This window comes from Giraffa tippelskirchi, chromosome 2 (genome assembly GCF_054371585.1).
Source record: "Giraffa tippelskirchi isolate mGirTip1 chromosome 2, T2T-mGirTip1v1.2.pri, whole genome shotgun sequence".
NCBI classification, from domain to species: domain Eukaryota; kingdom Metazoa; phylum Chordata; class Mammalia; order Artiodactyla; family Giraffidae; genus Giraffa; species Giraffa tippelskirchi.
Genome location: NC_137276.1, coordinates 90,913,050 through 90,936,363, shown reverse-complemented (window position 1 = coordinate 90,936,363; position 23,314 = coordinate 90,913,050). Strand labels below are relative to the sequence as shown.

General features: G+C 42.0%; 1 protein-coding gene across 5 annotated transcripts in view; it reads right to left on the bottom strand.

Moving 5' to 3' along the window:
• SLC9A9 (solute carrier family 9 member A9) overlaps nt 1-23,314 on the bottom strand; it is a 634,995-nt gene that overhangs the window by 121,144 nt on the left and 490,537 nt on the right. For 4 of the 5 annotated variants that reach the window (XM_081569480.1, XM_081569481.1, XM_081569477.1 and 1 more), the window contains exons 13-14: nt 14,450-14,501; nt 771-850 (exon numbers count right to left, since the gene is read on the bottom strand). In XM_081569480.1, coding sequence (XP_081425606.1) covers nt 771-850; nt 14,450-14,501 — 132 coding nt within the window. Of the gene's footprint in view, nt 1-770; nt 851-14,445; nt 14,502-23,314 lie in introns of all 5 variants that reach the window. The other variant, XM_081569479.1, reaches the window with a different exon arrangement.

Below are 23,314 nucleotides of genomic sequence, written 5' to 3'. Positions count from 1 at the left end.
TGTGGAAAACTAACTACAAAGACCCAACACATTCAATTTTCAGCACAATTCTTTCCTTTCTTCTGTGGCGCTTTTGCCTGGGATTAGAGATGGACCGCTTACTGCAACTCACAATGGCAAAGCCCTCCAGGCCTGACTTCTCAGCCCTGTGAGTCACATGGCAATGTGTATCTGAGCCACTATATTTACACTGATTGCAAGAATTTTAAAGTTGCCCTTCACTAGAAAAAAACTTAGTCAAGTGTTTCCTGGAAAACAAAGTAGTATTATTTCACAGTGTGATGACCGGACTCACTCTTCTCCTTGGACCATTTGTTTTCCCTTCTCCACCTCCCCTTTCATTTCTTACAGCATGAAAAAAAAACAGATAAATGGGCTACTAGCAGAAGGGTGAAGGAGCTTTGTCATCCTGACTGACTCCACCAGAAACAAGATATTTTTACAAAGGAATGAACAGTAAAATTTGTAAGATAGGTCTTTTTCAAGACTCCACAGTTTTATCATCTGGCATTAGGAAATAATAGATTGTCACACACACACCAAATTCAGTTGCTTCCGAGAGATTTCACTTTGGATCTTCTTAACACATAAGTATAAATGACATAGGTTTTGATTATTTGAAATCATCCTTTTGGTTAAATTTGGTCACAAATTCACTTTACCTTTTGGTGTTTCTTGCAGAGCAGAGGCACATACCTCAGTGAGGAAGTGCTCAAAGTTCATCTCTGCCATGTAGAAGGATCTGGAAGATGATCATTATCAAAGGATACTTGTGGTCAAAGCCGTACCACATTCTGAAGAGCCAGGCACTCTCTGATTTTGTCGTGCTTTTACCCAAATTATTTGCTTCCTGGAGAAGGGACAGTAGAAGAAGTCATTAGAGAAATGATCAATATAAAATACGGACATATAATATCAACATTAATATACAGTATGTATTTAGTATATTTTAACTGTATATCAAATTAAACCACTTAAAAAAAAAACTGTCCAGGTAGAGGCATTTTTATGTAAATGGTGAAGCAGCTGCCAAGCAATTAGCTCATAGATCTTGCCATATGGATGAGATCTTGTGGCATAATTCAATATTTACTTTTCTTAATAATCCCTGTTTTATTAAACAGCTTAGAAATGCCACTTTTTTGACACCAATAAAAATGATATTTCTGTCAGATTTCTGTTGTGGGAATTTTGCAGTTACTTCTGTCAAATTTGGATGGTATTTATTTATGATTTACCAAAAGGTCAAGACTAAAGGGCTAACAGTCTAATCATTGTTAAACTAGTTTTCACTCATTTTCTTTTCAATAGATCACTACCAAAGGCTCTGGTTAATTTTTTGATATCTTTCCCCTTCAATTCTGAAGTTTTGAAATAGACATTCTTGTTAAGAAGCCTTAACAACTGAACGTGTTTATCTCCCAGTCCCCTTGCCTCCCCTCTTTTTTCCAAAAGGACCACAGTGGGAGGCACGAAAAAAAGGAATTAAGAAGGACAAAAAGAAAGCATTTGGTGGGTGTTTGTGTAACAGTAGAGGATGAAAATGTGAGAGAAAGGGAAAAGGTGAAAAATTTTTTGTGAACTTTATAGAGGTAGATTATAATGAACATTGCAGTGTGGTATGAAGGAGATTCAGTGACATTTTATCTTTTTCTTTGGATCCCATTTCGCATATTAAGAAAAGAAAATTCTGGACTTCAATCGGTTGCAATTATCTCCACCATTAAAAGCATCTATATATTAAAAAGTATTTCATTGCTTTGTTTGGGCCCTTGGTTTCCAGCCCCAAATGGTATCAGGAGTTTACAGTCCACTAGTAAGTGAACATTCTCAAGAAATCAGGATGCGTGGAAGACAGTGACTAACCACTGGCTGTTCCAAAGTCAGCCTTTAGATGAATCTAAGTTAATTTGCTTCATTTAATGTATTTACTTTTTATTCCCCTCTCCAGACAGTACCACTGATGGTTAATGATAAATAACTGAACACAAAAGGCTGTATTCTGCTCTGAAACACATGTCCCAGCAGGTGCTTCAGTTCCATGCCTCACAAACAGAATAGGGATGTAAGAAAGCTTAAGTGTGATCCCTTTCTAGGTAGCCATTTAAACTCTGTCTCAAATGACTGAAGCAGAAACTCAACAATAAAATGAAAACCCAAACTGGCAGGCTTTCTCATTGGTTATTTGAAGATCTCTGATTTCCAACACTGAACTGTTTCCTAAATAACGTTCCTTAGCACGCCACTGTTCTATGTGATGTTGATGGAAATTCTGTGCTAATTGTTCAGGAAAAGGTGGGTTTGAGCATGTTAAACAGGATTGCTATTTACAGAAATTTTTAGAATCTTTCATTTATAAGTGAGCCTTGTAAACTTTTGAAAGGAAGGCTTTTCTCAAACTTACCACATGCCCCATCCCCAAGCTCCTCAGTGGGACATCCATGATCTTTCCATGGATGTTTGAGTTCCATAGATCTGTTTTCTGATACACCTGGAATGCCATGCCCTGTTATCTCGAGTTAGAATTTATTCATTACATTTCCACTAAAAGGAAACCAGGGTGTCCAGTTCAATTTCCATTCTTCCCTGAACCTTTCTCTAGCTATTTCTACCCTGCAAAAGGTGTCAGGTTTGCAAAGTTGCTGCTATACTTAGTGCTTTCTTCATTATCTTGCAACATTTGCAAGTTGTTTCTGAGTCACCATCTCTCAAACAGGTCAGCAGCTGGGGCACAGCTGGGAGAGTAAAACCGTTCTCCCTAAACTAAACTAGGTAGAAAAGCTCTGGGCCAACACTGGGGAGTTCTTGCTTTCTTTTCTTTCTTCCTTTTTTTAAGAACAACAAGGAGTTACAAATTTAATCCATCAAGAGGCATAGTTAATTTTGATAGCTAGTAACATCTACTGATGACAAGATAGTCATTGAATAAAACTGATAGAAAGGAGTTAAGCAAATTCCTGTTTTTTTGTTTGGTTGCTTGTTTCTAAGTTAAGGTGGGCTGTGTAGTGGTGAGCTTAGCTGGCAGTCAGGGGCCCAGGCTTCTAGCCCCCACTCTGCAGGAGCCCAGTTGAATGACATTTGCAGTAATAGTCCTCAGCTATGGAATGCTCATTAATTCCTAAGCAGTGTGTTGGTCACATTATCCAGTCATTAACTTTTTCAGTCATTATTTTTCAGGTTTCACAACAGTCCATTAGTTTAAGTTGTGTTATACCTATTTTACAAGTGAGGATCTAGCGAGACTCAAAGAGAAGAGGTGAGTCCAAAGTCACACAGCGAGCAAGCTACAGAGCTGGAATTTGAACATACGACTAATGGATTCCAGAGATGATGTTTTAACAGAAACAGACTCACAAACTTAGAGAACAAATTTTTGGTTGTCAGGGGGAAGGAGTGGGGAAGGGGTAGTTAGGAAGTTTGGGATCAACATGTACACATTGCTATATATAAAATGGATAACCAATAAGGACCTACTGTATAGCGCAGGGAATTCTGCTCAATTTTATGTGGCAGCCTGGATGGGACGGGAGTTTAGGGGAGAATGGATACATGTAGGTATATGGCCGAGTCCCTTTGCTATCACAACATTGTTAATAGGCTATACTCCAATACAAAATAAAAAGTTAATGAAAAACAAAGATGATATTCTTTCTGCTGGTCTCTCACTCAGCCTTTAAATGTTGAAAAGAATGTACATTGCTTGATAAGCTATTTGGGTTGCAGTCTCCTTGTCTGTAAAATGAATTGAGGAAATTAGATTGACTGGTTTCCGAGGTCCTAACCCTATAGAAAATACTGTATTATCATTAATGACAAGAACAATAACAGCTGACACTTCTTGAACAGATACCATGTGCCAGACACTGTTCAAAGTTCTGCTTGTATATTATTATTCCCACTTTACATATGAGGAAACTCAGGCAACTGTGGCACAGAGAGGTTTCCAACCACACTTGTGGCTTCTCAGCAGCAGCCAAGATTCCTATCATGGGGCCCCCTGGTTAGTGAAGAGAAAACTAGAGCAAATGTCTCAACCCAAGGTTGAGACAGAGGAGCTGTATATACCCCCAGACATAATGAAAATGCACGGCCGCCCTCAGGTGGCTGAACCACTGACAGGTCAGAAAGTATCTGTATAGAAACTTAACTTTAGTGTTATAAATTTGTCTAGACTCCTAAATACTGGTTTCAGGGGTTTCTCAGGGTCTTAGAAACCCTCCCTGCCTTTCACTTCCTTTTCCATCTCCTTTTCATTTTATTTTATCTCCTGAGGGGAATATATCAGAACTTACAAACGCCCCTGAAAGAGTTTATAATCTATTTCTGGCAAGTCTTCCAGAACTTTTTTTTTTTTTTTTTTTTTTTGCCAGCTGATGAGAGCAACACATACTAGATGGTATTTTGGGAAAAACTGTTAACACTTGTAATCCATTTTTCAAACTTTAATTTACTTGGGATACTGGAGATGTTAGTCATTTCACTACTTTATAGAGAAATAAACTGAGCTTCCATTAGAATAAAATATAGAACATGTGTTTCCAGGTAAGGAAAATACCACTGAGGACCCAGCATTGACTTTTTCTGCTGATCTGAGATAAAATGTTCAGTGTATGTCTTAAATATCTGTTGGCCCAGTTCTGGATCCATTCATTTATTTCTCTGAAGTTATTGATGACTTAATAACTTGGTTATGAAAGGCCATCAGTAAATGAGGAGAAATAAATGAGTTAGTCCACTATGTGTTCTGCTTGTGCACTGGGGGTTGAAGATAAATGTTCCAAGGGAAGGCCAGCCTTTGCAGCCACCCAGGAACGTGGGAAGTATCTGATGAGGCAGCACAGAGGGCAAGCCCCTGGGAGGGCCTAGATGGGGAGAGGACAGCAGGTAACATCAGTTTACCTAGATCATTCTGAAGCTGGGATCAGATCACACCCAGGACAATGAATGTGAGTAGTCATCAGAAAAATCTGGAACATGGTGATATTTTCTTTATTGCTAGCAATACATCTTCTCTTCTGAATTCTTAGATGCCAGAGAGGAAGTGGCACACATGTTGGAACAAGCGGAGGATCCAGAAACTGCAGACCAAGATTTGAGTTCTCTCGACTGTCTCCCATTCAATAATAATGATACACTTTCCAAATCTGAGCCTCATGTTTCACAGCTGTAAATGGGAAATGGAGATTCAAGGGCATTGAATCTTAGCTTTTATTTGCCCTTGATACTTCTAAGAGGCAGAGCGTTTGATATATGTGCAATTTCAGGCTCCTTTATTATCCTCTATTTCTGGGAAAATGTACAAATGACGGGGGCATTTGATGTCTTTCCTTTTTCTCCTTAAACAAGGGAATAGATCAGAGGTTGGGAAGTGGTGCAGCACAGTAGGGAGTGAGTAGTTGTCTTTTAAGTGACCCCTCTAGCAACACCCTAGAGAGGGAGCTGGAGGAAAATTATGAAGGTACTCTTTGTTTTATGCTTATTTGGACCCCTGAGAGAAAACAAAAGGCTCTGGCAAGAAATCTTTGAAAACCAGACACTGAAGCAAGAGGGGATTGTTTGTTGTATTAACCTTAGTGAGAAAGAACTAAGCCAATGTAAATACATTCCTCTATCAATATTCAAACGAGGGACCTTTGCTAAGTGAACCAGATGAACCTCTGCTCTGGGCTAATCATATGGGATTGCTCCTCACTTCATGGGGATTCAGTGGATTAAGAGAGAGAAGAATTTCCTTTCTATTTCTCAAGATTTCGTATTCAATACTAAAGTCAATGGAGGTTGTACAGAATGATGGCAATGACAGGTAATTATCATAATAAGTCTGTAGGTTTCCTTACGGTTCCAGAGCACTTTTTCCAGTAGTAAGTGTGAATGGAATTTGATAGCAGTACTTTTGCCCTGCTATCTCCCCCAGTTTGGAATGTATTCATGTGATAATTTCAAATTTATTGCCTTGATTTTATGATGACCAAGGAGAGGACTAGCGTCTCTGTCCCTAAAGGGAAAGATTTCTGGGTTCTGAAGGGGAGGCATATACAATTGAGGGGCAAAAGGAAATTTTTTTCAAATTTATGTTTTAAAAACTAAAATTAATTCTTAGCCTCCACATAGAAAGCATTTTATGCAAACATTTCTACCTTCCCCACACCATAATAAATTCATAAATGTTCCCAAGAAGGTATAGTCAGAAAGTACATGCTTAAGGAGAAAAAAAAAAATGAAGGAAACAACCAGACAAGGATGAATAAAACTGCAAAGAGGAAACTTAGACATCACAGATATATGACCAGATGGGCTAAACTCATGGCTTCACTACCACCAAAAAAGGATGGGGACTGCTTCAAAAATAATTTTGTCTGTACAAAGGATTCAAGTTAATTCAGTGAAAATAAATTGTTTGGCTTGGGTAAATATAATATTTTGGTGATTTAAAAAGATATATTCACAAACTCTTTGGTACCTATTCCTTTAAAAGATGGAGACTTTCTCCCTTGCAGTGCGATCAGTGGCAAGTGGCTTATTTTTCTGAAACTGTTGTAGTCTCTGTGAGACGTGGATGCAATACCTACCTCATAGGGCTTCCGTGAGAAACACCTGAAATAATGTATGTGACGGGTAGCATGCTGCTGCTGCTGCTGCTAAGTTGCGTCAGTCGTGTCCGACTCTGTGCGACCCCATAGACGGCAGCCCACCAGGTTCCTCCGTCCCTGGGATTCTCCAGGCAAGAATACTGGAGTGGGTTGCCATTTCCTCCTCCAGTGCATGAAAGTGAAAAGTGAAAGTGAAGTCGCTCAGTCACGTCCGACTCTTCGCGACCCCATGGGCTGCAGCCTACCAGATTCCTCTGTCCATGGGGTTTTCTAGGCAAGAGTACTGGAGTGGGGTGCCATTGCCTTCTCCGACGGGTAGCATAGTGCTTCACAAATTGTCCAATAAATAGTAGATACGAGTTTAAAAAAATGGAGACTAATTTCTCTTCCTGTTGAGTGCGGACCATACTTAGTGACTCATTTTTAATCAATAGAATGCAGCAGAAGGGATGGTGATATCCAAGAGTAGGTCATAAAAAGGCATTGTGGTTTCCTCCTTGCTGTCTGTCTTGAAGCTCTGGAGGGAAGTCAGCTACCATATCATAAGGACACTCAAGCAGCTCTGTGGAGAGATCTACAAGGTAAGGGTCTGAGTCTCCTTGAAGAGTTAGCAAGGAACTGAGGCCTCCTGCCAACACGGAAGTGGATCCTTCAGCCCCAGGCGAGCCTTCAGGTGACTAACTCTGACTGACATCCTGACTGCAACCTCAGGAGAGACCCTGCACCAGAAACACTCAGCTAATTTGCTTTTAAATTCCTGACCCATAGAAACTATGAGGTAATAAATGTTTGTTATTTCAAGCCACTAATTTTTGGGACAATTTATTGCGCAGCAGTAGAAGCCTGATACACTACACACTACTAATAGAATTATAAGTTCTACATGTAAAAGGCACTGGAGTTGAAAAGGTACCTTGGAACAAGAAGATCCTAGCTCATGCTATCCCCCAATGATAGTACTCCAAATCATGAACACCATAGCAAAGATAAGGGTCTTACATTCAGACTTGTGATTTAAGTGCTGGGAAAGATTGAAGGCAGAAGGATAAGGGGATGACAGAGGATGAGATGGTTGGATGGCATCACCAACTCTATGGACATGAGTTTGAGTAAGCTCTGGGAATTGGTGATGGACAGGGAAGCCTGGTGTGCTGCAGTCCATGGGGTCACAGAGTTGGACACGACTGAGCAACTGAACTGAACTGAACAGAGTGTTATATTTTTGCCTGAAAACAAAGTGAAACAGAACAATGTTTCCCCCTACAAAACTACTTTCAATACATAATGGCTGACAGAATAACTGGTACCATAAATATGTGATAGAGTTCAGGCAGCAAAGGACTGTGATACTTGAAAGAAGAAGAAAAAATGAAATGAGCCCTATATTCTCCTTTTGTTCTGCCAGGAGGCCCTTTCCCAGTGGTAGTGTGAAGAGATAGAGTCCAAGCAGAGAACAATTCAAGCTGAGAACAACAGTTTCATGAGCTGTGGAACTAGAAATTGAGTTTGGGTGTTGTTGCAGTGGCTGGAATTTTTATGTTGTTCTGGGAAAGTTAGTTTAATTCTTGGAACTCCAATTTCATCCCTTATAAAATAAGGTTTGGGACTTCCCTGGTGGTCAAGTGATGAAGAATCCATCTGCCAATACAGGGGACATGGGTTTGATCCCTGGTCCAGAAAGATCCCACATGCCACTGGGCAGCTAAGCACATGTGCCACAACTACTGAGCTTCTCTGCAGCAACTGTCAAAGCCCACAGGCCCTAGAGCTCATGCTCTCTAATAAAAGAAGCCACTGCAATAGAAGCCCGCACACTGCAACTAGAGAGTAGTCCCTGCTTGCCACAACTAGTGAAAGCCCACTCAGCAACAAAGACCCAGTGCAGCCATAACTAACTAAATAAAAGCTTTATTGTTAACAAAGTGAGTTTTATAATATGTATATTGATTGGTCAAGTTAGAGATTAAATGTGATTTTATATATGGTGCCTAATCACTAAATAGTAGCTATCATCTTCTTCTGCTTCCTCTTCCTTGCTATTATTTTTGCTTTCTGGAGCGTGAAATTCTAGAATCTGCAGGTAAGACATATATGTATATATATGGAAATTAGTCCTACTCAGTAAAAATAGTAGTGGGTAGGTTGTATTCTTTTCAGTGTATAAGCATGAGTAAGTAAAACCAAAATAAATTCAGTGTTGGCCACAGAAAAACCCAAGATACTTGCTCTGAAATAGTCATTTACTTTTTCTCACAGAACTATTAGTTGCAATAACATTAAAAAAAAAAAAACCTCTCATATGGATCAGATCAATTTTAGAGGCTTCCCAAACCAGGGATCAAACCCAGGTCTCTCGCATTGTGGATTCTTTATCAGCTGAGCCACAAGGAAAGCCAAAAGATTACTGGAGTGGGTAGCCCTATCCCTTCTCCAGGGGATCTTCCTGACCCAGGAATCGAACTGGGGTCTACTGCATTGCAGATGGATTCTTTATCAACTGAGTTATCAGGGAAGCCCTTTAGAGGCTAGTATTTTGTTTCTGAAATATTTGTTGATATGTACCATGGGATTCCCATTCTATGAGGCCAACTCCAATAGCAAGTATGAAAAAAATATTGATAATTGCTAAATCTGAGGGACATATTTGTGGGAATCTTTATTCTGTTTCCTATAAGTTTGTTAGAAATATTAGAAAATATTTACAAGGCAAAATTAAATATTACTTAATGACTAGATGACCCTACCATCTGTTAATCTCTTTCCCTCCTGAACCTACTTGTATTTCCAGTCTTGTAACTCCAGATGACTCTGAGCATTAAGTGGCAATTGTGCAGAAGAACATGTACTTTCATTCTTCTCCAAATGAGCTTTTTCAGATTTAAGGGTGTTCTAGGTTATGGTTTTCTGGGATTTGGCACACAAGTCTTTGTTCACCTGATTCACATGCTCCATATTTTTAAAGATACTTCATTGTAGTCCTTCTTGGTGCTAGTTTTTCTGCTGGAAAAATCCTGATTCTTTAAACTCCCTCTGCTCATTGAAGCTGCCCTTCTCTGGACCTTTCACAGCTCTGCTTTGACTTCCTTAAGCTACGGTGACCAGAACTGATCTACCCAGGGTACACACAAGCATAAATGACAACCAAAATCAGAATTTCAATGAAGGGATTTTCAGAAGCAAAAAATAAAATTGGAAGTTAGCCTTAAGAGAGCACATAGAGACACAAGCAGAGTGTTAAAAATAAAGTTATATTTGAAAAGATGAAAATTAACCTCCTTGACAGTTAATTGTTAATCAGTTGGCAGGGCTTCCTCAGTGATAAAGTATCCACCTGCCAAAGCAGGAGTTGGGGGATCAATCCCTAGGAAGGGATGATCCCCTGAAGAAGGGAATGACTACCCACTCCAGTATTCTTGCCTGGAGAATCCCATGGACAGAGGGGCCTGGAGGGCTACTGTCCATGGGATTGCAAAAAAGTCAGACATAATTTAGCAACTAAATAACAACAACAACAGTGGGCAGAGTTGGAAGTGGAAGAAAAATCAGTTTTTAAAACAGTTGCTTTAAGTTCCAAACCTGCAAGTTTTTGGTTCCATCGTACATAGAATGAAATTAATACACCACCATGGCCAATGATCTGGCCCCTCTTGGTCTCTCCCACTCCAGCTCCCTTTGCTTCCACCTTGCTCCCTCAGCTCCAGCCACACTGTACGCCTGCTGTGTATGGAGCACACCATAACCCACTGTGACATCATCCTTGCCGTTCCCTCTGCCTGACCCATTTATCCCAGAGCCTACGTGCACATCTCACTTCTGCACTTTGTTCAGGGGTCTAATCAAAGGCCACTTCCTCAGAAAGGAAGCCAGCCATGGCCTCTCCTCTGTTGTTCTCCATCCTCTTCCCTGCTCTGTTCTTATTATTCTCTGAACTGACAGTGTATAGAGGTTTACCACTTTCTTCTCTGTGTCCCCCACTAGAGTGTAAGCTCTGTGAGGGTGAAGGCTTTGAATTGGTAACTGACGCATCCTCCTCACACTTAAATTCCTGCCTGACATGGGTGGCTTGTACGAATGAATGAATGAACAGATGCATGCGAACCCATTAAGAGTGGAAGCTCTAGAACCAGATTATCTGGGTTCAAATTTCACCTCTTCTCACCACATGTCCTTCAGCAAGTTATTTAAATTCTCTGTGTACAGTTTCCTTATTTAAAATATAAACATAATAATAGCACCTACCCATAGGTTTAACTTGGAAGGTAAATGAGTTAACACAGCTGAAGTATTAACATTCAGAAGTGTTAACAGCAACAGTTAGCACTCTACAAATATTAGGATGATCATGAAAGATGGCAAGCAGGAAAAAGAGAAGCAATAGTGGTGGCCCTTTTCGGGTAGCAGGAATTTTCTATTGAACTAAGAAGGCAGGTACGGTGCTCCAACGAGTCTCACCTTCTCTGTAATGCTGTACTGCTAAGGACACAGCATCAAGTACAAGGGGGAAGTTTGGCTGAGGGTGTTTTTATTTTTATTTTTTTACATTTAAGAGAAATAAATTTTACAGCTGCAATACTTTTCATTTCTTGAAGTGGCACATTTGCATACAGTATATATTTAAAGTTTAATATCTGCTTCTGGAACATGCTTTTTAAAGCTTCTGGGTCTGGAATGGGTAAGAACATAATACCATTCATACTTTCAAGGTGTTACAAGGCAAAAAGGAAAATCGTGACACGGCTGGATAGTCACAGCTGCAAGTTCATACTTTCCAAAGGCTATTTTACTCTCCAGAAACAGAGAAAGAGGCAATTCCTTCAAGGATATGTACATGTCATTACATATGCTTATTATTGATTTTGAGAGTGATCAAAATCATGATCAGTAATTGCCACAACTATCTGAAAATTTTAGCTTTTGGTAAGTTAAGAATAAGGCGAGCTTCCCTGGTGGCTCAGCGGTAAAGAATCCACCTGCCAATGCAGGAGATGTGGGTTTGTTCCCTGGGTTGAGAAGATCCCTTGGAGAAGGAAATAGCACCCCACTCCAGTATTCTGCCATGGGAAATCCCATGGACAGAGAAGCCTGGCGAGCTACAGTCCATGGCATTGCAAAAGAGCTGGACATGACTGAGCAACTGAACAACAACTAAGAATAAAGTCTTTTTTTCGGAAGTTGACCAGTGCAAAGATACCTGTTTGTTAACGCAAGGCCAATTTAATAAAATGCAAACTGAGTGGAAAAATACAGTCCTCCTAAGAATTAAGTTTATGCTCTATAGTCAGAGCAACAAGTGCTGATAATAAGCAAATAGCTGTCAGGCAAAATGAGGGCAAAGAGGTTTTTGACACATGGTTTGAAAAGTCCCCCAAAACTCCCTTTGTCCAGGCTAAATGACAGCTGCATGGGCACTGTGGTTTGTTACTTGTGGCCTGAGCCCACTGTTTCCTGTACTTGACATTGAAAATAAAAATTATTGCAAAGTGTGATGAAAACCTTTATCTGAAATGTAGTTATCTTAGTAGTCAGAAAGCAAGAATAAGAACACTTCCAGGACACTTCTTAAAATTAAAACTATTTTTAAGCAGCAGAAAAGCAGTAGAAACCATGCAAATTCATGGGGGTTAGAAAGCTCCTTACATATCCTCTACAGGAAGCCTCAAGTAAGAAAATTCTTTTAAAGTATTGTGGTCTGTGAAGCTTTGTACAGCTTGGGGAGTGAGTGTAATTTTTCTAAGTATATTGCTGATTATTATTTCCTTTCCCTCCTCTTTGGCTACCAACAAGCTTACTTGTGGCTCAACTTTAGCAAGTATATAGGACCTTATGATCTTTTATTTATGATTTTTTTTTTTTTTTTACTTCTCTGGTTTTTGTCTTCCTGGTCTTACAAATTTTGTAAACTGAATTTTAAAATTCTTAAAAATATTTCACTATTATTTTATCATATGTGGTGGTATAAGTTGCTTCATCAAATTGTTTATAAGATGGTTTCAATGAGATTAAGTTAGGTAGCTTTCATAAATATAATCTCACTTGATTGTTTTAACAACCTGGAGAAGTAGACATTATTATCATTTGCATTATATAGATAGGAAAATTAAGATTCAAAGATGTAAAAAACTTGCTGAAGATCCAAATACCATGTAGTTTTCACTGTTGTTGTTTAGTCGCCAAGTCACGTTTGTCTCTTTTGCAACCCCATGTTGCCTGTCAGGCTCCTCTGTCCATGCAATTTCCTAGGCAAGAATACTGGAGTGGATTGCCATTTCCTTCTCCAGGGGATCTTCCTGATGCAGGGATTGAACCCACATTTTCTGCATTGGCAGTTGGATTCTTTGTCACTCAGCCACTGGGGTACAGTTTTCACTGTACTATGTGGTATATCTCATTTCTCTAAGAACAACAAAAAAGCACTTTCAACTGATTAAAAGTATTTTCAGGTAAGAATTATTACTAAATTGACGATGGTGTGAATCAGCAAAAATAAAACACATTTAAATTATAAAAGAAAAAATTTAAGCTAGCAGATAATCTTACCAATAATTACATGTAACTGTAAAGTATTAGACAGTTAGAGGAAGATGAAGAACTTTCTTTGATGAATTTTCTTATTCTATCACTTTTCTTTTAAAGAAAAACTATAGGAGAAGGACAAAACTTAGAAAAAAGCTTTGTTTGAAAATAGGAGAAGGGATTAGTTGACCTGCATGAGATAAAATGCTTTGTGAAAATCCTAACCACCAGTCCTTCCTGATGACTCATTACAGCCCACCAGTGTAAGGAGATGGTTTTGATCACCTTTTGAAGGTCAACACTCTGGCCCTAATCCCAGTGTGCTAACACCCCTGCTGGGCTCAGTCCTGCAGTTAGGTGTCTTTCCTGGGCAATAAAGTAAGTGAAAACAGCACCAGCCTGACCTTGGAACACATGTGGCAAAAGAAATTCAAAGTGCATATGAGCTGGATCATTGCCAACTTAATTTTCCAGCCCCTATTGTAGAGCATAGCATCCTTCCTTCTTTGTGTGAACCAGGAAAGCAGCAGCATCTTGCCTGGCAGCACTAACCAGCTGTGCCTCATTGATGTGATGGTAGGAAGAAACCACGAGATAAAAGAGATGGATTCTCTTCAAATTCAGATGGGATCAGGACACGATTCATTAAGCAGCATCACTTATTTATGATGTTATTCTACCTGTGATTTCATGTCTGACTACCTGCAATTTCAGCAAAAGGTGCAACATGGCTACACAGTTGTTAACTTTGGGTACCAAGTGAAAAACAACTGAAGCGAAATTGCCAATGACAGATTTTACTCTGATGTTAGATTCAAGTCCAGAGTTTGGAGACTACACTTCTCTTACTTGAGGTGACAGCATGTTGTCCTGAACTATTTTCCCTTAGGATTTTCAGGCTGTGCTTTTGCAGATTTTTAACGTTTCTGTATTTCTGTATACCTCAACCTGATAAATGAGAAGTCACGCAGGAGAAGCAGGCCCATCTGTTTTGTGCCCCACATGTGTTGAACGTGCATCAAAGCAATTTCACTGAAATTGACCACAGCAAGCAAGTTGCTGGGCAGGGATTTGAACTCCAGGCTGCCTGATTCCAAGAGCCATGCTTTTGCTCCTACACTGCAGTTTCCAGGTTTCCTGAGGCTGCAAGGAGGGCACAAGTGTCCGCTGGTCCTAAGTACTCTAGAGGTTATACAAATGTTAGAGACACCCTGAATTCCCACGTATTTTATAGTCATCTGATTTGTCTTATCTGAGGAAATAGCCCCCTTTAGAATGGGGGTTCCTGGCTATGAAATAGAATAGCTCAGGTTGTTGTTCTCTATGCCTCCGGTTCTTTGACTTGCCTGGTGTGAGGAGGGTTCCTCCTTCTGATCTTCATCCAGGTCCACATCAACCCTGTTAAAGAGAACAGAGAATTGGTAAAGGTCTTGTGTAGTTGAGACAGGACAGTTTCTTGGGTCAGACCACCTGAACCAAAGAGAGTACGAATCAGAGGACTGGTTTGGCAGAAAACCCTCGTACCTCTCCCTGAATCCAGGGAACATCAAATAGATTTATGGGAAAAGGAGAACTTGCACAGCTGGGCCTCTGTACAGCTGGTGAAACGGAGCACCAACAGCTGTTCCTCACTGCTGTCTTTCCAAGCAAGAGAACCTGGGAGCGAAGCCCTCAGGGAAAGACCTCCAGGGCCCCCAAACAGGGCTCCTGGAGGGAGGGCCACCTGATTCTCTGGCAGGCCTTGCCGACCACACTGCTCTGGGGATGTGGGGGCCCAGGCTGCAGCAGGCTTCCCAGGACAGAAACAAACAAACAAAAAGGTCTTTTTAGTTGCTTTACAATATTGTATTTAGGGAAAAATCTGATCTTTCATTCAGATGCTCATGGAGGCTGGCAATAGGGAGGATCCAGGTTTGTGGGACTTATACTATTTAGGGGGCTCTCTTTAAGCAAATTAATCAAAAATACAAATACAAAATGAGGTATGAAAGTGATTCTTCACAACGAGAAAATAAATTATAACACAATTCATAATTTTAAAATCTGTGCAACAGACATCTCAAAATCTATAAGATGTATAATGTTCTAATTAATTTACTGTCTGATACACCTCGAAAATAACTTTTCCTCCCGAGTTTTGCCTGCATACTTTCTTACTCTGTTTACATGATATAATGACTTGTATAAGAGAGACTGGGAAGATAAGGTAGTCTTTTCTCTAGCAAGACTGATGGAAATTATTAATAATTGGGAGTCATTATAGCATGCTTCCTTACACAGACACACTTGCTGTGTGCAATACCGCTGAAGATTAATACCCTGAAAAGACAAGATTTCTGATAAATTTCCCTTCAAACGATTCTCATCAACACTACTACCCAGTACATTTATCAGTGTAAGTGCTGCATCACTGAATATAAGTATTCTTGAATTTCTGTTTTGACGGCGCATTGATGAGAACGGAATCCTCCACTTCGAATTTTACACATCTCACAACCGGAAGAGTTTTCCACAGACTAGCTTCTGGCTCAGGGCATTTCAAGCCTTGTTTTTCCTCCACTAACCATAGACTTGTGAAGCCAGGTACCATGGAACACATTCAACTTGGATTCAGCCTCGTGGCACTGTTTCTGTGAGCGGTCCCTGCAGAAGGACCGGCAGTGACTTGCCCTTCACAGAGTGACGGCAGACCACAAAACCCCACTGAATATAAGCTAAATGCACTCCCAATTCAGTTTCCCCTTGGTCAGACCCCCCAGATGTCCAGGGCCACACTAGAGCCATCTGATCCAGAGCGAGGTAAGACCGAGAGGAAACGGTAGTAGAAAGAAACAGCGATCCAACCCAACAGTGGTTAAAATCTATTCCTTTTGCAAATCTTACAAAAACATAGGACCCTGGGAACACAATGCTGGGGCTCTTCCCAGGGCCTTGGAAAGGCCGGAGCACGTGAGGGCCTGGAGCTTGAACTTCCTCTGCTCTGGGCAGTGGGCCTCTGCCTGTGGCAGGCAGGATGGGGTGGGGGGTGGTGGCTCAGGGCCTCAGCCACCTGCTCAAGCTCTGCCAGAGCCTTTCCTGAGAACGCCACAACCTCTAGAGCTTGGAGTCTTTCCTTGGCCTCCTGCCCCTGTAAACTCTTCCTAGTGCCCTAGTTCTGTTCTCTGGGTGGGGGAGGGGAGGCAGGTGGAAGCCACCAGTCCGGCAGATGTGCTAGCCTGTGAAAGGAAAGCCACAGTGCAGAGGGAGCCGGTTTAAAATACCTCTGATTCTTCAAAGATTAGTGACCTCTCGGCCTGAAGGGACCCTTCTTGCTAACCCAGGGGGTGAAGTGGGTAGCTATTTACTGTGCGTGGAAACTTTTGGCCTTCAGGTAACTGGAAAGAGCCTCTGGTGGAGACTAACCTTTGATTTTCTTATAGTAGAAAGAGCCATTTGACCTGTTTTATTGAAGTTGGGGGGAGAGAAGGATGAGAGGAGGGAGGAGGCAGGGAAAGGGGGACAGGAAGGAGAAAGGAGGGGCCTATAGGGAGGAGAAGAAGGGAGGGGGACGGGGGAGGGGGAGAGGGAGGGGGAGGGGTGGGGGGAGAGGAGAGAGGGAGGGGGCGGGGAGGAGGGGGGACAGGAAGGAGGGGGCTGGAAGAGGATAGAGGGGGTGGGATCCCGGAAGGAAAGGAGGAAGGAGTAGGGGAGACAGAATGCAGGGGAGTTGAGGCCTAGTCTTCTGGGGTGAGTCTAGGCAATGAGCCTGCGGTGTGGCTGACCTGACCCCAGCCTCTGTGAACAGTGGGGCCCCAGGCCCCCCTTCTCATGTCTCTCATGGACCTGAGCTCTCTGCAGGATCCCTTATTACTGAGTAAGCCTGGACCCCTCCGCAGCACCAAGAGCTAACCAGCACTCATGCAGGCTGTGAGCTGGACTGAGGGCCCTGAATTTTCCATGGCTGCATCTGTTTAGGGCCCCTTTTTTCAGTTCTTTGTCTAGAAAACTGGAGGGAACAAAAGTCAAATTTCACAAGAAACCCAACGTTTAAAGTCTGAGGCAGCACTGAGATTTTCCACTGACATTTAGGCTTTCCTCCCTAGCAGCCATCACAGTAGACCAGGCTAGTTTCAGTTATTCCAGAAGCCAGATGGAACAGAGGAAGGAGAGGGGGCAGATTATGTCTTTCAGTTTTATGTGGGACTCCGTGAAGAGCATCTCAGGGGTCCAAAGGATTTGCTGTTCTCCTCAGAACAAGAATACATCGCCTCCCCACCTCCCATTTCATGGAAGCTCAGCATCCGCTCCTGGGGCCAGGCCTGCAGTCTTTCTTGCCTAGAGCAGACTAAACATCTCAAGGAGCTTGGATCTTCCCTGGTGGTTCAGTGGTTAAGAATCCATCTTCCAATGCAGGGGACGAAGGTTTGATTCCTGGATGGGGAGTTAAGATCCCACATGTTGCAGGGCAACTGAGCCCACATCCTCTGGAGCTCCCGAGCAGCAACCAAAGATCTTGTGTGCTGCAACTAAGACCCTACACAGCCAAATAAATAAATATTAAAAAAATGTCTCATGAGGCTTGAGGAAAGAGAACCCTATGCGAGTCTGAGTTATTTCCCTTCTGGGGCAACTAGGAGAACAGAGAAGTCATGGTCCCTGTCCTCACAGGGCATACAGTTGGGTAGATCTAATTTTTTAAAAATCTAAAAAGTTTATTATAATTTAAGGGCTATGAAGGAAAGGCACCTAAGAGTGAAGCCTTCTCTCACTGGTGATTTTGGCTCCTTTTGATAGGAATCTTGCTAAAATATATTACCTGGCTCCTTGCCTCCTTAAACACAGTGTGATGGGGGTACTCGGAGCTTTACCGGAGGTCTCAGGATTGCCACTGGCCCCATAAAATCTAACACTCACTGTGTTATAATGATTTCTAAGAGGCATGTGAACCTCTTTATGCCCATATTAAATGGTCCCTGGCTACTATTCTTTTTCTTTTTGAAATTCTTGTACCTGCCAATTAAATTTCCTGCCTGCAACAATATGTCAGCATATTAACTCTGTGCTAGCCTTTTTATTTTTTATATTTTTCTCATTATGGCTTATTATAGGATATTTTTAAAAATTTATTTGGTTTCTGCCATACATCAACTGTATCAGCCATAGGTGTATATATTTAGTATGACAACCTGAGGGTCAGGTTTAGCACATTTTTTCTTTCTAAATTTATAATACATACACATATGTGACAATATAATATAATTGAAGCATTCTAAACGGGCTTCTGAGAAACAGCTTGTCTTCTGCTACACCCTGCACACCCACAGACCAACCATCCACCCCACACTCCCTCCACCCCCACATTCCCTCCGAGGGCAATTTGCTGCATTTTCTCGATTGTGATGTGTATACTGGCATCAGCGGGCATGGCATATTCACACGGCATCCCCAGGGTTGAGCCAACATGCCAGTTGCATCTGTATCTCTTACTCTCTTCTTTGAGAAAGCAAATCAGAGTGTGAAAGTAGCCTCCTAAAGGGTTAACCTTGAGTCCCCTCACTTTTATGCATAAGATCACCTACATACTATGGGATCTTGAGAGATAATTAGAAAGTAGACACCACGTCACCCTGGCATGTGGCGCCACATGTGTATACAGCAGCTCCCCAGGTGAGATCATGGGTGTGTGGGATAAAGGACAACCCCTGAGGGGATATCCTAGTTTCTTCAGAACCTTTCCCACAGCCTTGAACTACCCTTTCTGCTCATCTGAACTGGAGGCAGTGCCTCAGGGCTGGTAAACTGGACGTGTCCTTGTTTCTGAGCCTCAGTGCCCAGGAGGACCCCTGTGCTCTGGCCCTGCCTGGATCAGTGCTTTTTCCATTGACTGAACACTCTCTGTAAACTCCAGTTGGTGGTTGGGCCATGCTGGCCATCACTGGCCATCTGTGATGCCTTGCCTCTTTTTCTGAACTTCCCCCTCCTGCCCTTCCTCTTCTGATCACCATCGTGGACTATCCATTTGTTGCACTAACTTTGTTCAGATGCGCCATCACTTAAAGTTTTCACTGACTTGGATGGCACGTAGCCGTACGTCTTCTATTCTGTCCTCTACTTCCTGACAGAACCCCTCCTGGGACACCTGTGATTGTCCTACTGGTCCACCCTCTTTTCACCTGAGGTTAGAGCCAGAGCTCTTCAGGAGACAGCAGGCTTGGCTGGAATCCCAGACTCAAGGTCACCCTGTGGCCACTGAGGGGTGAGCGGACCCAGTAGTTAAGAGTTTCTTTGCTGTGTGACCTGCATTGCTCACCTCCTAGGTTTTCTGGTTAGTACAACGAGGATAATGATGGAACTTGCTTCCTAGGGTTGTTGTTGTGTGTGTGCTTAGTCATGTCTGACTCTGCGACCCCATGGACTGTAGCCCACCAGACTCCTCTGCCCACAGGATTTCCCAGACAAGAACACTAGAGTGGGTTGCCATTTCCTTCTCCTAGGGTTGTGGTGAAGATTAAATGAAAATACTTGTAAAGTGTTAGTTTAGGGCCCAGTACCTACTGAGCTCTCAAGACATGTTAGCAGCTATGGTCCATGTTATTATTATTTACAAATAATCGTTCTTTCCAGAACCTCTTTATTGTCTGCTCATTTTTATCTTTTGGCTGCACTGCTGGCATGTGGGATCTTAGTTCCCTGACTAGGGACTGAACCTGTGTCCCCTACACTGGCAGGGTAGAGTCTTAACCACTGGACTGCCAGGGAAATCCCTAGGTTATTTTTATTATTATCGGTACTTTTTAAAATCAGCGGGGCCAGAGCTCAGTACTGCCATGCTCACTGCTAAGCTCTTATAGTTCTCGATTCTGCACTGGGCAACCCTCTGGTGCAAACTAACAGCTACAGTGGAGCCATAGGTAGTGGCCAGGGTACAGCAGGGATTTCCGGTTTCACAGTAAAATATCATTTCTATTTATGGAGCTTCCCACATTGGAATTCATTCACAATTTACTGGTAGACTAGGGAGGTGAGAGGGCAACAAAGAAGGAAAGGAAGGTGTTTAGAGAGCAAAGGGAAGGAAGGGAAAAATGAACAGAAAGAGAGCAAAGAGAAGGCAGGTAAAAAGGAAACAGTACATTATTATAAAGAATAGGTAATGCGATATGTGCTAAGTCACTTCAGTTGTGTCTGACTGTTGGCGACCCCATGAACTGTAGCTCGCCAGGCTCCTTTGTCCATGGGATTCTCGAGGCAAGAATACAGGAGTAGGTTGCTGTGCCCTCTTCCAGGGGATCTTCCTGACCCAGCCGTTGAACCCACATCTCTTCCCTCTTTGGTATTGGTAGGCTAATTCTTTACCACTAGCACTGCCTGAGAAGCCCAAGAATAGGTAAGCTGGTGGATAAATAACCACAAAGGTGCACGCAACTTTAGAAAGGAAAGCCGAGGGTGGATGGGGGAACTACCACACATCCCAAAAAGACGTCTAAAAATATAGAGAATTGAATATAGAGAATATGAAGAGCCAGTGAAGGATTAAAAAGAAACTAAAAAGACTGGTTAAAATTTTATACCATGTTTTGCATTTTTGATGTACCTTTTAATTTTAAGCAAGTTGAGTGCTGCCTCTATGGTATTTAAATGAAAATGAAAATGAGCTTTGCACATATTCCCAGCTGCGCCCTGGAACATCTCACTCCAGGTTCCTCATTTACAGCAAGCAGCCAGTGCTGTTTTCAGAGCCAAACACATCTCTGGGCATCCCTCCCCTCCCGGGGCACCTCCATTCTTTGGAGAGTTTTATTAGACATATTGAAGTCTCGGGATGCTTCCATATCCAATCACAGCAAAACGAATGCTCCAAAGTTGGGTTTTTCCTTAGAGGGGAAGCAAGGTAAGTAACTAACAAAAGGCTCACTTTTCCCATTAAAGCCAACAAAATCCATTCTGATCCTTATCACTTAGCACCTCCGGAAAGGCAGTGAAATATTACCAGGGTTTACTCTCATTGTGTGAATTCCAATAGTCTTACTGTTCAGTTTGGTTCTTTTGAGCACCCCCCTGCTGACAAGGGGCTGGGTGGTGGGGGAGGAGAAACCATTTCCTCTAAGAACTGTATTTGAAGGCTGAATGTAAAAAAATGACATTTTCAGTAAGGGAAGAGCGACTGGATATTGAGCACAACAAACACGGCAGGACAATGGAGGAGTTTGAAAGACACCCGCTGAGGCTTGGAGACTCTTGCGTAGCCATGGGAACGTCACACGGGGCCACAATCTGCTACTTCACCCCATCCCCACCCCATGTTATTTGAATACATATTAGTCGGGCTTGTGTGTGACCAAAATTAATATAATTAAACACTCAAATATTTAACATTTGTTTTGAGGAAATACAAAAATAGTCTAATATAACTGGAAAAAATCTCAGTTCATTTTATTTTGTGCAGCACAGTAATTAGATGAGTTGGAGTCTGCAGCCAGGCTGTATAGGTTCAAATCTCACTTTCAGGATTTATTGCATTTGTAATTTTGGGAAAAATTACTTATCTCTCTAAATCCCAGCTTTCTCAGTTGTAAATGGAGATAAATATATATTAATGTATGGATTATTATATGGATAAAATGAGTTAATACATATAAAGTGTGTAAAATGTTGGCTGCCTTAAGAAGCACTTAAGAAGCACTTATGAAACATTAACTTATGTTCTTGATGTTATTAGGGAGAAATTGATATGCCCTATGGTGGGGCTTCCCTGGTGGCTTGGTGGTAAAGAATCTGCCTTCTAATGCAGGAGATGCTGGTTTGATCCCTGAGTCGAGGAGATCCCCTGGAGAAGGAAATGGCAAGCCACTCCAGTAGTTTTACCTGGGAAATCCCATGGACAGAAGAGTCTGGTGGGCTACAGTGCTACAGAGTCAGGCACGACTTAGCAACTTAACCACAACCACAGCAACAAATTGAATGGCAAATACAATATAGCTTAAAGCCAAGAGTAGATTGTCTATAAATCGTAGATGAAGTGAAGTGAAGTGAATGTCACTCAGTCGTGTCTGATTCTTTGCAACCCCATGGACTATACAGTCCATGGAATTCTCCAGGCCAGAATACTGGAGTGGGCCGACTTTCCCTTCTCTAGAGGATCTTCCCTACCCAGGGATCAAACCCAGGTCTCCCGCATTGCAGGTGATTCTTTACCAGCTGAGCCACAAGGGAAGCCCATAAATGATAGATGCTAAGATATATAAGTCAATGACAGGATTCCTGCCATCAATGACCCCAGATCTAATCAGAAAGACAGACATTGGAAGTAAAGAACTAGAGTACAGTGAGTAGGCACTGTACACAGAATTATTGGAATTCATCAACAAAGAGTCCAGCCAAGATGGGTTGTGAAGGGCTTGGGCACATTTCAAAGAGGAGTTGGATATTGGAAAGGGAGTGTAGTGTGAGTGCCTGACATTAAGCTTTTGGTTGTTGAGGCATCCATTTCTAAAGACATCTATCTTCAATAAACATATTGCTAGCTAAATGATACAGTTCCTAGCAAAACAACCAGTGAGGAATTAGGCTAGATCCACCCATAAATTTCCCTCTTTCAGAAAGTCTAGGATAACCCAGAGGATTGGACTGAGTGCTTGAGTGACTCAGATTCTCTTTCCCGGCATTCCTGCTTAATTAGCCAATAAAGAGGGAGCACCCAAAAACCTAGATACTCTACCCTCAGATCTAATAAAGGCACAGCTCCAGATCCCTATTCTCTCTGTCTCTCCCCATGACTTTGCTGTGTGGCCTCAGGAGTGCCACATATACCCTCCGAACAATGAGTCTTGTTCCCTAAAGTTCCCTGATAGTCTCTGGAAGTGTGTGTCCTGCAATCATAACTGAGACCACAAGGGCTGGTCCAGCCACCATATTGACCCAAGTGGGGGAAATGTCTGTGGGGTCTCTACGAGGGATATGGTGAGTTAATGCCTTAGGCATCCTGAGCTCAGAGCGTCACTATTAATAGATTGGGACCCATACCACATGAGCATTTAGTGAAAGAGAGGTTGAGGGAGGGCACTCCAGATTGAGGGCACAGCATGGGCAAAGAAAATTTAAAAGACCAAAGTATATTTAGGACATAGCAAATAACTGTACGAGTAGACTGTGAGAGTTATTATGTATGTTGAGGAGGGAAGAGTCACTCTGGGTGAAATCAGGAAGTAATTTGAGGCCAAATTGTAAAGGATATT